General features: G+C 32.5%; 1 protein-coding gene across 1 annotated transcript in view; it reads left to right on the plus strand.

Annotated features, from left to right (window-relative positions):
- dpr18 (defective proboscis extension response 18) overlaps window positions 1–16,405 on the plus strand; it is a 29,927-nt gene extending 13,522 nt beyond the window's left edge. The window contains exons 2-8 of the mRNA XM_089707263.1: window positions 3,751–3,854; window positions 6,197–6,346; window positions 7,737–7,900; window positions 9,376–9,589; window positions 10,759–11,182; window positions 12,124–12,227; window positions 15,454–16,405. Of these exons, the coding sequence (XP_089563389.1) occupies window positions 3,794–3,854; window positions 6,197–6,346; window positions 7,737–7,900; window positions 9,376–9,589; window positions 10,759–11,182; window positions 12,124–12,227; window positions 15,454–15,566 (1,230 nt within the window). The 5' untranslated portion in view covers window positions 3,751–3,793 and the 3' untranslated portion in view covers window positions 15,567–16,405. The remainder of the gene's footprint in view (window positions 1–3,750; window positions 3,855–6,196; window positions 6,347–7,736; window positions 7,901–9,375; window positions 9,590–10,758; window positions 11,183–12,123; window positions 12,228–15,453) is intronic.
- Window positions 16,406–18,463: the final 2,058 nt, after the last annotated feature.

The raw sequence follows: 18,463 nt of genomic DNA on the forward strand, positions 1-18,463 counted from the left end.
ATACATGAGACATCCTATTATTTGTCTACATAAGTTTTCTATACCTTTATCTGACTTTTCATTACAGTTCTGACTGAATACAAAATTCTGATCAATAGGAGATGATACGGGCTTACAATTTTCCATATGAAAACGCTTCAAAACATTTAATAAATATTCCTTTTGTGATAACTCTGTTACGCCTGTCTCTAAATTTTGTTTAACATTAATACCAATAAAATCAGATATTAAACCTAAAGTCTTCATTCTAAATTTTTTACACAACATACTTTTAAACTCATTTACACTAGTTTCATCTGTACCAAATGTCAAAATATCATCAACATACAGTAGTACATAAATTTTACATTTATCATTGCTCTTTACATAAAGACACGAATCAGCTTTAGATTTTACAAAATTTTCCTGTATCATTACTGAGTTAAACTTGTCATTCCAGTGTTTAGGTGACTGCTTAAGGCCATATAAAGACTTATGCAATTTAACAACATTATTATTACTATTAAATGCTCCTTCTGGTAGCTGTAAGTACACATTATCCTTAATTTCACCATACAGAAATGCGCCAGTGACATCCATTTGATGGATTGGTAATTTTAACAAAGTAGCAACAGATACAAACAATCTAAATGTGGTTAACTTCGCCACTGGTGCATAAATGTCATTATAATCAATATCATTGTTTTGCTCAAATCCCCTAGCTACTAATCTGGCCTTGTAATGCTTTACCCCATTAATATATTTAATTTTGAATACCCATTTACTAGAAATTACCTTACAATCATTAGGCTTCTGACAAAATTCCCATGTCCTATTTTCTGCTAGAGTGTTCAGCTCTGTTTGCATCGCTTTTTGCCATTCTGATGCATTTTCATGCCTCATAGCTTCTTGGTACGTTCTCGGCTCATCCTCATTTAACAAAACTACATTATTGCATCTGTAGAATGATGTTCGCTTTTTCTTACGCTGACTAGGTTCCCTTCTCTGTGGCTCTGAGACCTCCACGTCATCATCAGTGCAGTCCTCACTAGTAGCTGGTTCATAAACACTACCATCATCACAATCTTCAGAACTTGAAGCACTTGATTCTTCCTCTGGTAATTGCAATTCCACATTTTGGCTTGGCATTTCTCCCTTTTCTTGTTCATCGTTCAACACTATATCATAATCAATTTCTTTTGAGCATTTTAAAAATATCACATCTCTTTTTATTTGAACAGTATTGTTTTTCTCAAAGAATATTCTGTATCCTTTTGTGTCCTCTCCATAGCCAACCATAATTCCATTTTCACCTTTTGAGTCCCATTTAGTTCTCTTTTCCTTCGGGATATGGACAAATACGGGGTTTCCGAAGATCTTTAAATCATGTATGTTATAACTTTTGCCTGTCCAAACCTCATATGGAGTTTTCACTTTATTAGTACTCAGTCCTGTTCGGTTAAGTACAAAACATCCAGTATTTATCGCCTCAGCCCATAGTTTCTTTGGCAATCCCTTGGCGTACAATAGAGATCGAGCTGTTTCCACCAATGTTCTGTTTTCACGCTCAGCTTTTCCGTTTTGCTCTGGAGTGTATGTTACTGTTGTCTGATGTACAATTCCAAACTGGGCAAACATTTCCTTCATATCCTTATTAATAAACTCCAAACCATTATCACTCCGAAAATATAAAATTTTATTGCCTGTCATATTTTCACATATTTTTATAAACTTTTCAACATAAGCTCTGACTTCATATTTTCCTTTCAAAAAATATACTGTTCTGTAATTTGAGAAATCATCTTTCAGCAGAAGAAAATACTTGGCTCCTCCAATGGAAGCCTCCTCCATCGGGCCGCATACATCCGCATGAATTAATTCACATACTCTTGAAGTAGTTGTCTTACTTATAGCAAAAGGCAGGCGATGTGATTTGCCCTCTAAACATCCTTTGCAATTGTCAACAAAGTTATCAGAAGCTTTAATATTATTCTGCGCTAGTACTTTCTTCACATGTTGTATGTTTTGATGTGCTAGTTTTTCGTGCCATTCATTTAAGCTAGATTGCACCATAGCCACATTTGCTGTAACATGTTTGTAACGTACTTCTAACAAATACATATCTTGATTGCGATATGATACCGCACACACTTTGTTTTGTTTTAAAAACTTACAAGTGTTCTCATTAGTAACCATGACATAACCTCTATCCGTGACACATTTGACAGATAGCAGGTTTGTTTTCAATTCCGGTACGAATAGCACACAGTCTATGGTTGTGTCAATCCATTTTTCACCGTTGTTTACTTGCAGGACTATCTGTCCAGAACCATGCACACTACACAAGTTACCGTTCCCTACAGTAACAAAAGTGTCCGATGTTGATGGAGTATATGTTGTAAATAACTCACGATCATAACACATATGGTTACTAGCACCTGTGTCCACTATCCACTGTGCCTTTTGAAAGAGTCCACTGGCACTCTGGATTACAAACGCGTTATTATTGTCACTCTTGTCTTTATTCTTTCTAAACTAGCATTCACTTTTTAAATGACCTACTTTCTTGCAATAAAAACACTTTTTACCTCGTTTGTTATAATTTTCCGATTTATTGTTTTGTTTATTACGGCACTCACTTTGAAAATGTCCTTTGTTATTACACTTATAGCACTTAATGTCCTTTTTATCAAATCCTCTTGCAATAAAAGCCTAAGACGATGCTGATTGCACGGGCGATTCCTTTCTGTCTTTCAACCTCTCCTCTTCTATCAACAACCTTGCCACTAAATTATCATAGGTTTGTTTATTATCCGGCGCCGATTCCCATGCAGAAACAAAATGTTTGTAATAATCTGGAAGAGACATCAAGACCTTCGTAATGACGAATTTTTCTGAGATATCCTCTCCCATTTGCTTTAACTGATTTTTCATTTCTTCTATTTTTGACAAAAATGATGACATCTCTGTTCCATCTTCGAACTTATATTGAAAAAATCTTTGTTGTATTAAATGTATACTTGTATCAGATTTTTGCTCATAAACGCTCGCCAGTTTGTTCCACATTTGCGCCGCCGTAGTGCAAGTAATTATATGCATCATTGCATTTTCCGACATCCTGGTAACAATCCATGTTTGAGCTTTAGCGTCACGTTTTTCCCATTCCGCTATTTCAGTTGCGTCCCTCGGCTTCACCGAGATTCCCTGTACGACATCCAACAGACCATGACTGCGTAGTAAAATGGTGGATTGGAATTTCCACACATTCCAATTAGATGCACCCTCCAATTTTATGCTCGTGTGCTTGTTTTCTTCCATATTTATTGTATAATTTTGACTTCCTGCTCGTCCCGTCCTTGCGTTGCAAGTTTTATTTTTACCCAAGTGGTAACCTCGTGCCTCGTGGTAACCTCAAAACAATTTACCGCGCCACTCGCCGGTGTCGACAATTGTTTTTCTTCGACGAACAGTTTTCGATTCAAATGGTTTCTTCTTCCAAGTTATGTGCCTGGGCCCATAACCTGTAGTTGAAATAAAAACAGCAGATACTTTTGATAATGTGGAGTTTTATTTCTTACCGATTTATACAATATGGCGTCGCAGTACAATAATGAAAAGGAAACAGACATAGACATATAGATTCAAGATACAGTGTTGCAAACTTAATATTACATTGTCTATTATAGAATAATACCAACAAGTTAACAGCAAGAGTTTATTTCATTGATTATAGTTACTATTATACTATAAATTATTTCATTTTATTTTCAGGTAACCGGCGTAATGCGTAAGCGCCTGTGATGTATCCTCTAATATGCAGTGGAGCGGCCTTAACCTTGTGTGTTTAGCGTTATGCTGCTTCCATACTGCATCAGGTAATTAATATATTTATAATAATAATGATACTTATAAGAGACGCCATTATTAAAACCGAAAAAATGTAATGCTCTACAAAAGTACAAACATGAAATACAGCGCCTACACGAGCCTGTAACAAATAAATTGTCATTGATTGTAAAAACTCCAGAGACTGGGTGTATGTAGGATATTAATCTACCTAGTAATTGTGTGTAAAATAACAATGATACTACTACTAATTAATAAACATATATTTTCATGTTATTTTTTGAAGTGAAACTTCTTTACTTATCGGGGTTGGAAAAAAATTGAGTGTAACATTTTTTCGTTACGCGTGACATTATTCCGTTACGCGCCATCTTTGATTCGACGTACTGATGTAAAGTTGCATAAAGTAAATTATTTTTTGAAAAATAAGGTCATAAAGAAGTTTCACTTCTTACGTGTGTACACTAGTACACGCACACCTTTTTATATAGGTCGTTAAATAACGATTGAAAAACTAATTTATCAAAGAAATGTTTATAAAACTAGAAAATTTACTTTTACGATTATTTACTCATTGTGACACAATTAAAACCTCAATTAATTTTAAGAATCCAATCAGATTAACATCAATTAACAAATGAATACTGCAATCAGTGAAACTATTCCGATCCATGCAAACTTAATTTTTGACTCGAGCGATTTAAAATAGTGCTGTATTTTTAAGGTCGCTTTCAATGTAGAATGTAGAGTATTATTCGATTATATAACGATTTCTATTAACATAAATTAACGCCGGGAGCTTGAGAACGAGAATCGATGCCGAAATGAAGGAATATTATATTGTTAATTACTAGTCTGTTTTTTAATAATGAAGCCTCTTTAACTAACTAAACCTAATTTTATATATTATCTTTTAAAATGTATGTTTATGTTTACATTAAACATATTTTACCATAATATAAAGATTTTATGTTTTAATCAAATTTCTACAACTACAAATATAATATTATATTTCGTATCTATTTAGATAGAGTATATAAAATACAACACTTTACATTATATATCATTTTAAATATGGCACAGAGTTAAACTAAGGAAGCTCTACAATCGTAGACTCCGTAACAAGATTGCTACGGCGTAGCACCCAGCGTAGCATTAGCTACACTAGTACGTGAGCCTCTACGAAGTGTAAAGAGCTTTGTCTCACTAATTTGTTAATACCGGTAACAAAGTACAGTTTCTACTTAGTTGATGCCTTAGGTGGCTTCTTCGTTAGTCAAGATTTAATGGAATAATGTACTTTCATACTCGTCAAATATATACATTTAATAAAATATAAATGTTATCACGACTGTGTGATGGAATAAATGAAAACTGAATAAGCTATCAAAGGTTAAACTACTAAAGAATTCGTTTCATTTATCTGGACTATATTTACAGTACACAGTAACCTGAAATGGGGTATCAAAATAACACGATGCTACAATATTATTAAAGTAATTTATATACGTTCTTAAATAAAAAGATCGCGTAGATTCTAACAAATGTTAAATTAACAGTAAAAATAAACATCAAGTATATTTGTAACAACTTGGAAACGACCTGTCTTTAATAGAAAAAATCATAATTAAACTTCAAACATTTCGAAAGCCTACAAAGGCGGCGTTTTATGAATGAAATTCGTAATTTTTGCCTTCGCTTCGAAACTCGAGCAAATAGGCTTTAGCGGATGAATTAATAACCGTTGGATTTTAGGTTATTTATAACAGCAGGCAATCAAATTTACGTAGTACTTGATAGCTAAATGTTTCTCGTGTGTTTATCCTTATTAATATTTGAATTAAGGACTTGGAAAATTTCCACAAGGGCCGGTCCTTTACCGGTATTGGAAATTCTTCAATATAATAAAGCTTTCGTAACTTCATCGATATGTTTTACCAGAGGACCTTATTGTATTATGTTATTCTGAACAATATATTTTTGCATGATTCATATATACATACTTCTCCTATTATTTAAATACGCATGAATTGCTATGTAATTACAGTCACAAAAAATATTGTATATATTTTCTATATTATGTATGTAATCAATATTTCCTTTATTTAGAGAATTAAAAGACAATCCTGTGGGTTTTGTTGTATATAGTCTCTTCTCTATTCCTTACAAACTGAATATTTATGTTCAACATACATTCTTACCAAAACCAATTCCTACACGCTCATAACACATTTGATCAATTCACTTGTCAATACGTGACTGTAATTACATAGCATTATACGCCACTGAAACCTAATAGGAACCATCTGGACCTTTATGTTCTACAAATAAAGAATGAATTCCCTTGTAAAGGCATACCCATTCTATTCAGAACCGTTGCATATCGAAGATCACGTCCGAGCGCGTCGAAGCGATGAGAAGGACGGCCTGGCATTATCCAGAGAGATATTCAGGAACATTACTAAGAAATTGCGAGAAAGCATACGAGAGGGTCCGACTGACAACGATCATTTATTACAGGGTGAGTATCGATTTTACTTCGAGGTTGTTTTGTGATTTTTCTGTTAATATTTTATCACAACATGTTCGAAATACTCAAACTTTGTCTGAATTTCATCATCATCCTATGTACAATAATGTTTCTACAGGCTAGCATTTTTTTGCATTTATTGCGTTTTGATATTGTTTTTAATTAACTGGGACCTATTTGAACATTTATGCGAAAGTATGAAACCTTTTTATATTCATATTATTTAGATCCTAAGGTTGTATAATTTGTTGTTACTTCCTAAATTTTTTACTTCTAAAAAGTTTACATTTATTACATATTTTGATTTTGACTAGTATATTACTATTATACCCTTCAATATCAAGATCATTAAACCTATAAATAATATGCTTATTTAAAGTTTGATGAAACTGTGTTTTACATCTGTGTTAGTATTATGTAAATAATTAGTTGTTTATCGATATCTCACCTTGAAAAAGTCTCGTTAATTCTTGATAAATATTTTCTAAATTTATATAGATGTTTCATATTCAACTAATTATTTTTACATACTATTATGTCGGGAACTCACACACAATCACACAATAAAAAAAGTGACGAAAAAACTGTTCTTCTTGTAATTTATAAAATTTTGAATATTTAACTATTTCTTCCGCTCATATCATTATTAAATGCAAACTAATCTTACAACGTTAATGTAATAGATCATTTATATCGAAACAAATGGCCGAAATTAAATTTCCAACAAAAGGCGAGCGTACAATAAGCAGCACCCTTAACCAACATTTCAATATCGCACTTTAAAATAAAAAGCATATTTCAAACAAAGAGTATCCATCAAGTTAATTGTTTACTTGTCTTTAATGGAACCTTAGTTCGTGTTGAGGAATGTAGAACAGCCAACTAATGAACTATGAGTTTTCTTTCATATTTTATTTCGTAACCCTTGTATAGGTATACTTTTACCTCGTATAAAAATATTATTTTAATTTTTTTAGTAATTTTATTAGTGAACTTATATTTTGCCATAAGATACAAACAGCGGTATAATATTATACGCGTTTTAATAATAAATTCAAAGATTTTTTTTATGTTTTTGTGCTTATAGTAAGCTGTAAGACCGATGTTTATAATTCATTCACCAGATAGCAAAAGGCTACTCATAAATATATTTCCATCCGTGGGTCCAATATTATTATTTCTACACATCACCACAATATATTCATGCAATCTCTATAGTTCCAATCAAATTACCAACATACATATACCTACAGTGGACAAGCTTAAGACCCCTTGGTAGACCACCACCACGACGACCCAGCTTTGCTGACTATGACGTACCTATACAACTCAAATTTCCCAATGCATATCTAACATAATATACATCACGAGCTACTTGCAGGTAAAGCGGAAGAATCCCGCCAGTATGCGCCGTACCAGGAGCTGCATCACCACGAGCGGCACTGGGGGCCGTACTTCGAAGAGAGGAACATCACGCAAGTGACCGCCCACGTGGGGGCTGAGGCGCTGCTCAACTGCAGGGTCGTTATGCTCAAGGATAAAACTGTAAGAGAATGCTAAGAAATTGTTTCATGTCTTGCTGATAAGGTCCAGGAATTTTTAAGTAAATTTTCGTACATTATTTTGTCATACTAACTGACAAATCAGCTACACATATTAGCATATCAGGAAGATATGTGGTCTGTAATGATTAATAAGTAGTCATTATAGAATTGTCGATGTAAACTTATATTAAACACATGTTTAAGGACTTGATTTTAGTTTTTTGGCAATGGAATAACCAAATAATTTGGAAAATCCAAAAGTGCACGCCTCATAATTTTTTTTAATAAATATTTATTAATTATTATTTTTGTTTATTTAATAACAATTAAACCACATCGAATCAGACCCTGAAAAATGAAAGGGTTCTATTCCTGAGCATACTCAAGCGTAAGAGAAAAAAAAAGACTCGATTAGTAAAGTATTTCGGTCGCTATCGTGTTAACAAGAAAAAGGATCCGCACATACAGACACACGGACGTCCAAGACAGAACTTTTTTAAACTGTTTTTTAACTAGTTTAAATAACAAAAATGACATCAAAAATATCATGAACGTTAAAAATAGTGTTTTTCCTTAATATGTGTGTGTATGTATTATCTTACAAGTGCAATGTATGATACATAAAGACATTTTAAGTTTGAAAAATCAGATGTTTTGCGCGAAGTGACAGTAGTACCCACCTCAACGCTTCGCTTATGAGGCGTGCAATAACTCATTAAACAATTTTTAAGAAACATTTACTAGTAGAATAACGTTACACTATTCCTATGTGGGATATGATACATTTAATTAAGTTTCAATTTTATACCGCAATATTAAAACCCAGACATCAGAATCCGCTAGACAGGGTGTATTATATCTCTAGTTATAAAACTTGACAATCAATTAGCGAGCTCGTCTAATGCACTATAGGGAATAGATTTTCTAGCGTCTGGATAGATGTCTGGATCTAAAGACTACATTAACATAAAAGTTCTTACTTAATAATATATTTTATAAACTTACTTATGTTTATCAGTTAACTACTTACCATAAATTGGAATTTAATTGTGATACATAATATAATTTAATACCTAGGTAGTAAATAACTACATGAATTTAATTTAAAAAGAACTTTATATAATAATTGACTGGCCGGTTGGCTTGGTTGGTGGCAACCACTGGTCGTGGGTTCAATTCCCACCCGGGGAAAATATTTGTGTGATGAACAAAAATGTTTGCTCTCTGTATGGGTGTTAATTAATTATCGATATAAGTATTTATTCAAAATTATATATATGTATGTTTATCAGCCATCTGGTTTAAATAACAAAAATTAAAGCTTAGTATGGGTAGCGTTTAGCTACTATTATGACGTATTCTGTGGTATGGGGTCAGATCATGTCGCGTGTGAAAATTGTCCCGAAATATTTATTTATTTATATTTATGATTGCGCGTCACATAATTTTTTTCTCTAAAACACCTATTGTTCCCAGGTAATGTGGCTCCGTCACACAACCGAAACAGCCCAACTCCTAACCGTCGGGCCCGCGCCCTACGCCGGCGACAACCGCGTGGCTTCAAAGTTCCAATACCCGAATAACTGGAGGCTGAGCATTAACCCCGTCAAGTGGTCGGACGCCGGCCGCTACATGTGCCAAATATCCACGCACCCGCCAAGAACCATATACACTGATTTGACTGTGTTACGTATGTATTGTTATGCTATCTGTGGAGAGCTTTCATTTCATACGAATAATTTTGAAATTAAAGTAGAACTAATGTACATAACTAAATGAAATTACTTGCTAGGTATAGAGTAGGTAACATGGATATTGTGAGAACAATGAAATATTAATGTCAAAGTTAATATTACTATTAATATTCAAATTAAATATTAATATTAATGAGTTTAGTCTTAGTAATGTTTTATGATTGTCGAATAAATTCTAATTTTATTGTTCTGATTATGTTTCAAAAATTCAGCTATGTGTAATTACGTAGACAAGCCATACTATTTCTCCACCGCTAACTTTCTTGAACTTGCCATAAAATTAACAAAATTGTGTATCACAGCTGTATATTTTTGAGTCAACTCAATTTCAAAACTAATTTAAATGCATGCAGCAGTTTTATCAAATTTATTTCTTTTACGTCAACATTAATCTCCGCTCTGTACTCTATTAGTGACATTAAAGTTTAATTAAGTTTTATTACACATTCCGACGATTTACGTCTCAAATAATGTTGTTAAAACGGTATAACCCTGCCAAATTGTGTTGCGAATTAGTAGCGTTCTCAGTTGCAATAAAAGTGTATGCAAGGCTGTAAATATTTGAGGTTGATCGCCTTCAGTAGTGATCCGGAGTGCAATAGAGCCGTTTGATAGGCTCAGCTGGTGATTGGATCGCTTACATAACGATGTGGGTGGAACAATTTGTGACAGCGCCAACACAATTTTGCCGTGTTTTAGCATCGGTTCGTGCTTGTACGTGCTTTTTGTTGGGATACTTTGATTTAGGGTTCTTGAATGCATATCGCGAGGAAGTTGGTTCTTTGGTTACTGCTTTTGTTGTACACTGTGATTATGATGTTACATCTTTGAAAATTTATTCGTTCATATAAAGCTGTGAATGTCAATATATTTTAATTATTAATTTGAATAGTGAGCATAGTAGAATAACTCTACAACTCATCATGTTAAATATGTTTTTAATTAAAAAAAATTATATTCAATAAATTATTGAATAAATCTCTTGATTCATTAAAACAATCAATATGATAGTGAATAATGAATCTTAAAGAAACCTTACTTAGCTAAACACATATTCATCAATCGCTCTTCAAATGTGATTTATATATTTTTATTTCTTGAACAGCTCCCGTTCTCACGATAAACGGTGACTCGACGCACGACGTCAAGGACAAATTTTACAAAGCAGGAAGCTCTATAAAGCTCTCATGCGTAATATCCGACGAATATGTAACGACATTGCCGACAAAAGTACCAATAACATTAACTACGCCTACCACATCAGCCCCAGTCACAACCACAACAGAAATGACTACCAAAATGAGTACAATATTCAATAAATTAGATTTAATGTTAAATAAAAGTTGGAGCGTAGAAACTACGACGATAACGTCGACTGTTAGTATAAGTACGACTACAAAAAGCATTGAGGCGAAGACAGAAGCGACTGTTCAGCCGGTCACGAGGCCAGTATTGAATAATATTTATGGGCTAGTGTGGAGGAAACAAGGGAAGGACATAGTGAATTTTATTACGTGGAGGAATATGAGGTATGTTCTATGTGTGTCGTTTTGGTTGTATAAATTCTGAGTCTTTATTTTTGCATACTGTTTGTTTGGTTTTAAATGTTTAATTGTAAAGTAAAACGTTACCATAATTTAGAAGACTATAACATTAATATTTTTACGCATTTCTCAATTCTACTATTTAATTAATTTTTAAATATTGAAACGAAAAATAAAAATTTCCTTGCTGTTAACTTACTTACCATTTTTTTATTAATCGTTGATAGACTAGCACTACATTTCAATTTACTACTATTATAAAAGCAAAGCACTCAACAAATATTAAATTTACCGTTTGAGCCAGCCGTCTATTGAAACTCATAAAAATATGAAAGTTTCTTGCCGGTTCTCTGAAAACAGTTTTCCGAGCCGGTGGTAACTAATTGTTGCAATATAACGATTTAAAAGCCCTTCTGAAAGAACTAATTGAATGAATAAATATTCGAGCTTGCGTTTATTAGTTTCTATTATATTTTGTGTCAGGAATTGAACGCTTGCGAAATGCGAGCATACTCTTGTCTTGGTCGAAAATATTCTTCTGTATTTATTATGTTCTATGTAATATCACGTCCCTTGCATTATGTGCTTGGTCGTCTTGAACCAAGCCAGTTGTATAATTACAATCATTACAGTTAATTTTATATTATGTACAACTATACCTAATTTTTGAAGTTAAACTTCTTTAGGCACGTCAAGAGTAAAATTTCAAGTTCGTGTCGTGGCAATTCCGTGACGTCACGGACGGTAAGGTGACGATTTCGGTATCTTGAATATTTGATATTTTTGGTTTTATGGCATTCAAATGCTATTTTTTATTCTTTATAAATTTATATCTTTGAATATTGCCAATGAAGTTTCACTTCTGAAACAAGTGCTCGGTACACACGCTCTTTTTTAAGTACATATTAATAATCATAATTTTACAGTGCCACCTTCAGCGTTTCAACAGCTTCTCAGAACGATAGTGGTCTCTACAGCTGTCACTTGCTCAATCACTCTCAAGTTTCTATAAATGTACACGTTCTTAGTGGTAAGTAAGCTTTAATTTTGCTTTTAGCCAATGCTTAAGAATTAATTTTGTAAGATATTATGAAAACATTTTGGTTGGGAGATTGACTATTCTTGGCTCTAGTGCCAGAAATAGAAATGGGAAAACCTTTGTTAAGAAATAATGTATGATATTTTAGTAGTTAACTAATATCGTCGATAAAATATTTGTTATTTATAAGTATATACCCATTTGATATTATATTATGTTCTTTAAATCAATTAGAATTAACTTTCATCGTTTAATACCGAAGATACGACAAACAAACAAATACATTTTTACTCAAAATTCAATCAAATACGTCAGCTTATTCCATTTGCAAAACAAATATATCGGAACATACTGTTTACATAAAAATTCCTCGTCACGTAGAAAAAAAAATAAACGATACATTTACAAATATTTTTATAACATTTCACTTTTCACAAACCAACAAACAAACGTTTATTAATACACTTAAATCTATTTCAATAACGATATTTTTATTTTTGAATTTCTATTTCCGTGTTAGTTAAAAATTGGTAGGATTTAACAAATTGAATGACTGGAACGCGGATTTAAAATGCAAATATTTTTTGGGAATAATAAAAATTGTGATTTGGGGTAATTTATTCCTGTACTATTCTTATAAGGAAGGAAGGGTGGATAGAAGCAGGCTTCTTATTCCTGTTTAAGGAGATCAAAACAATGTATTATTATAATGCCGATTTTATGTAATAGACTACAAGCCCGCATAGGACAAAAATATGGGTCAAATGAACCACCAGGGGACATATCTAGAACGATAGCAGAGCAAAAAATAATAAGATTCATCACTATGCCGTCACTTGTAAGCTGTCCAACTGAGTGCAGATGAGAATTGAAAAGTACAGGTAGACTCGGTAAATTTTGGTCATATATTTTTGTACGGCATTCTTAACCATCGATAGATCCATTAAAAATAATAAGAAACCGCTCAGTGCCGTACAAAAATGGTGGTCCACCAAGTCGGAATTTTTATTTAATTTCCGAGAGTTACCGGGGGTAAATTTGGTCATTTGACCATGTACGGCATCTGTGTCATACTATTGCTATACTGCTTTTAATCCATTATTCCGCAACGCCGTACAAAAATCATGGGGACAAGGGGAAAAAATCGAGAGTTGTAATCCCCTCTCTTTCCCCACTCCAGGGGGTCATTTGACACAACACGAAATAAATTTATTTTTAAAGTATTTTATGCATAGATAATACTTTTTCATGTGCCGTACATTTTCGTTGGTTCAAAGGGGAAAAATCTGAAAAAGAAAAAAATCCATATAACGAAATGTTTGCTTTATATTTTTATAATAAAATATAAATATACATTAATATTAAGAAGCTCGAGGTGGTTAATTATCACCTTGGAAAGTCGGAGTCAGGTGGAATGGACTCCGTTAAATTGATGAACTAATAAAAAAGCTATGAACGAAAAGATGTGAATTATATGCAATCAGTCCATGAATACAGGTAAAGTCACAAGCAAATGCTAGTAATATATACATATTCAAAATGTACAAGTAAAGCGCTTTCAAATGATACCAAACACTGCATATTTATCTTAACTTTATTTTTTTACTCTGTATGTTTTGTCCGCTAGAGGGCGCCACATTAGATTTTGTGAAACCCCATATAGCCTTTAGCTAGCTGGTCGCTGGTTATCCAGTGAACAGTTCAGACGCTTCTAATGATATGTCATTTGTCGAATTCTGATAAGTAGTTTAGAAGTTACGAGGGAATAGATGAACATACATACATGACCTGTAAACAACCATAACCCTCCTTTTGCTTTGCCGTAGTTGGGTAAAAATATGTTAATGCCGTACTGTATCAAATGGCTATAAAGCACCCTTGAAATTGTAGCTTTCGTCGCTTTCATCAGCCTAAAAGATGTGGTCTGCACAAAAATGTACGGCATCGTTTTTTCCTAATTTATCTATGTTAATACTATTTAAAACAACGGATAAAGTGTAGAAAACTATTATATTTCATTAATCTACGATGTTTAAACTTTAACAAAATTTCTGGTTTTGCATTTCTCTATAACTTTTTTTAGAACGGTTTCTTTTGAACGGCAATACTATACAACAATTGAATTTTACAATATCATGTTAAAAAAAAAGTTCCCGTACAGGGTCAAATGACCTTACAGCTCTTTATATCAAGAATTCGATGAAATTAAGATGATTATTGGTATACATTTAAAAGAACAATTATTTTTTGACGGCATTGCTTTTAATAGTACTTTTGAGTGCTAGATAATGTTTTGGAACCGAAGCCGTACTTAGTCAAATGACCCCCTGGAGTGGGGAAAGAGAGGGGATTACAACTCTCGATTTTTTCCCCTTGTCCCCATGATTTTTGTACGGCGTTGCGGAATAATGGATTAAAAGCAGTATAGCAATCGTATGACACAGATGCCGTACATGGTCAAATGACCAAATTTACCCCCGGTAACTCTCGGAAATTAAATAAAAATTCCGACTTGGTGGACCACCATTTTTGTACGGCACTGAGCGGTTTCTTATTATTTTTAATGGATCTATCGATGGTTAAGAATGCCGTACAAAAATATATGACCAAAATTTACCGAGTCTACCTGTACTTTTCAATTCTCATCTGCACTCAGTTGGACAGCTTACAAGTGACGGCATAGTGATGAATCTTATTATTTTTTGCTCTGCTATCGTTCTAGATATGTCCCCTGGTGGTTCATTTGACCCATATTTTTGTCCTATGCGGGCTTGTAGTCTATAAGTAGGTCTTTGGAATGTTTTGAGGTTACTATTGGATATCAATGCTAATGAATGTTCTTTTATTTATGTGAAAGCGCGCGGAAATTTTCGTATTGAAAATTGATTTATCTATTTCTTTGCCCTAAAGGAAAATGTTGTCAGCAATTATTTTATTACGGTTTCGTTTTTTTTTTCATTTAATACCATACAATGTATTTTATTTTTCAAGTTGATATGAATGTTATCAAACGTTGGATTATTTGATGTTTTCAATTGAATACAAACTGTATTTTGTATATTATATAATATTTTCTCGTTCTTACATTTCTATGACTTCCTCAAATTAAGAATTCCTTGATGTTGTGTAGCAACAAAATCTTACAAAAATGTATTGAAATAGAAGACAGGCTTATTACTTCATATGACATAGTATTTTATTTTAAAATTTCTTACAGGTGAAAATCAGGCAGCAGTTCACCACGATACATGGAACAAGGGTTCTCTCTTCTGGCAACCACAGATACTATACCTACTCGTTATTGTCATACTGTCATCATTTTTTACTTGATCTAAGAATTATTATTACGGGCTACAAGACAAAGCTTGCATGAACTAAGATGATGTAAACTGGTGGAAATTTAATCTGGGATTGATTGATTTGATTTCTGTATAATATTATTATCAATGTATGTAACATGGTAATTCATCTGTCTGATAATTAATTAATATATTTAAGAGGGATATGGGCCAAATTTAGCCAAATCAATTTAATATAATAAAAAAAGATGATAACAGAAATAGAGCATTTCAAAATTTGAAAAAAATGTCTAAAGAATTATGTTTTATGTGTAAATTTTCGTTTTCTTAAACAAGGTGTTTACTATTGTTATTTAATGTTAAAAATGAGTTATTATTTTAGCTTTTGTGACTTCGACGTGATTCGAGACTCTTTCCTGCCTCATAATATGAGAAGGAAAAATCAGTTCAAAATACAGCATTCACTGTACATAAATGAAGCCAAATTATTAGGTTATCTATGAAAATTTTAAATCACTCTGGAAACATTTCGTTTCATTACGTAAGCCAATATTATACTGAGCTAGATAATTTAAAATATATCTTTTATAAGCGATACCCTTAAATGTATGTACATAATAATCATTAAATTAGGTTAATATAATTTATATTGTTAGGTTAAGCATTGAACTTTAGTTTGAGACACATAATTTAAGTACTTTGTGTATATAAGTATAATTTAATATTGTATCTGTAACGGGTATAATAAAATTGATATTCTTTTTGTGGACAGCCAAGCTGTTGTTAAAATTGTTTGTGTTATAAAATTGCACAATATTGTATAATTTATTATTATAAAATATAACTTCCAAATGAACGAAAGATGTTAACTGTAATATTATCAAATAAATTCATTAATTGAACTCAGATAGTTTTATTTCTCTCTTCAATTATATTAATTATTCAAACACATAATCAATTGCCATATTATTAGTTACTCTAGATTGTTCTTCCTTTTTTGTCTTGATTTATCTATACTAATACTATAAAGCTGAAGAGTTTGTTTGTTTGTTTGTTTGAACGCGCTAATCTCGGGAACTACTGGTCCAATTTGAAAAATTCTTTCGGGGTTAGATAGCTTATTTATCGAGGAAGGTTATAGGCTATATATCATCACGCTACGACCAACAGGAGTGGAGCTACGGGGGTGAAACCGCGCGAAGCAGCTAGTTATGATATAAAATTGTGTCGGTAAGGAAATTATAAACTTAATATTAATTCCTTAATACGTTAAAGCTGTTTTATTTCCTAGGGATAATTTTATGTGGACAAGGGATGTAATTTTTAAAAACATATGCACCGTGAAACTGAAGTTTTAATTAGCAACATTTTATATTACGAGAAAATTAAGATCCCTACTTAAAAAGTTTTATAAATCTGGAACACGGCGCATCATAAAATATAACCAGTGAAATTTTCTCATTTTCGTAAGTTAGCTGGGTTTTTCTTAGTGTGCACTAATAAATTTAATAATAAACAGCTGACAAAGTTCTCAGAGCTGTAGCGAACTGTTTTTAGTGTTTGCGAAACTTGTTCGTAAACTTTTATCGTTTTGTTAGAGTATGTAACTTATTTTGAATCAAAATATGTTATAGTTTTTATACAGATCTTTTATGGTATTTATCATTCTTTGAAAATATGTGTTGGTATGTTATAACCTATGCGCTTTTGTGGAAACTTCTCAAGTTTCGTGGAACACTTTTTGGTAGAGGAAAATCTTAAAGTTCGCGTCACAAACACGCTAATGGTAATTTAAATTTTAATACTTAAATTCTAAGTTTTTACTTCAAATAGCAATCCTTTTGACTGCTTACTTTTTTATATCAACTTGTATCTTACAAGACATCACACACACACACACACACACACACCATGTTGTTCCATTATTAGTAGTTTAGTTCTAGATTTTCGTTTCGGTTTTAACCCTTCATTTGAAAGCTATTAATTTATATAAAATAAATATGACGCAACTCTATCCATACGAAAAAGTTATTACTTTCTGTCTATGCCGATTACTAGGTACACACTCCACTTGTACAAAACCTTTGAACAAAATTGTACAACGTTGCCACGTGTTCAATAACAGGGCGACAGTCGAAATCTTTGAAATGTAAATCCAACGAGAACGCAATTGTAACAAGAGCTTCGGGAAAAATACATCAAAATGTTGAACAAATAACTTGAAACGGCATCTGTTTATCATTCCATATCATGTAGTACATGAAAGTTTCGTATAACGATATACATGATAGCTTTTATAAGTATGCGCTTAATAAAGGAACTGAGTATGGAAACGTTTTATACTAGACAGAAGACTATTCTTTATCATCTATTCTTTCGATATAGTTTGTAAAGTCTCGGATTATAAGATCTCGAAAGAAAGAACTTATAGATATTGCTTTAAGATATTCATATAACATTCGCATATAACGCATTATACCCGCTCCAATATTTATCAGTCAAAGAATATTGCGTCGTTCTTGGAGCAAATGTTAAAATGTTAAAATACTATAAAACCATAACCTTAATTATTACGAACGCATAATAATATAATATGAATGAATATATTCTAGATACAACCAGTCAAAACTGCATACATAAGTAATTAGTCTAAAACAACAAGACAAATTTACCACAGAATGCTGGTTTTACTAAAACTAAAATAAATAAGAACATACATTCCAAGAATACTTTCACAATGAAGACGTAGAAAACTCGAACCATAAATACATCCATCCGGAGCCTCATTACGCTTGCTGTTAGTGAGGAGTGCATACATTATTAATTTCCTCCATTTGTATACGTTCGAGAAACCGCTCTTCCCTTTTCATTCAGCCTATGCAACAAAGATTGAAATAAGTCTAACAGTTCACCCGTTGGCAATTTAAA

This window comes from Colias philodice, chromosome 19 (assembly GCF_061535455.1).
Source record: "Colias philodice isolate Cphi_HAF_F1 chromosome 19, ilColPhil1 Martin Lab GWU primary, whole genome shotgun sequence".
Lineage (NCBI taxonomy): Eukaryota > Metazoa > Arthropoda > Insecta > Lepidoptera > Pieridae > Colias > Colias philodice.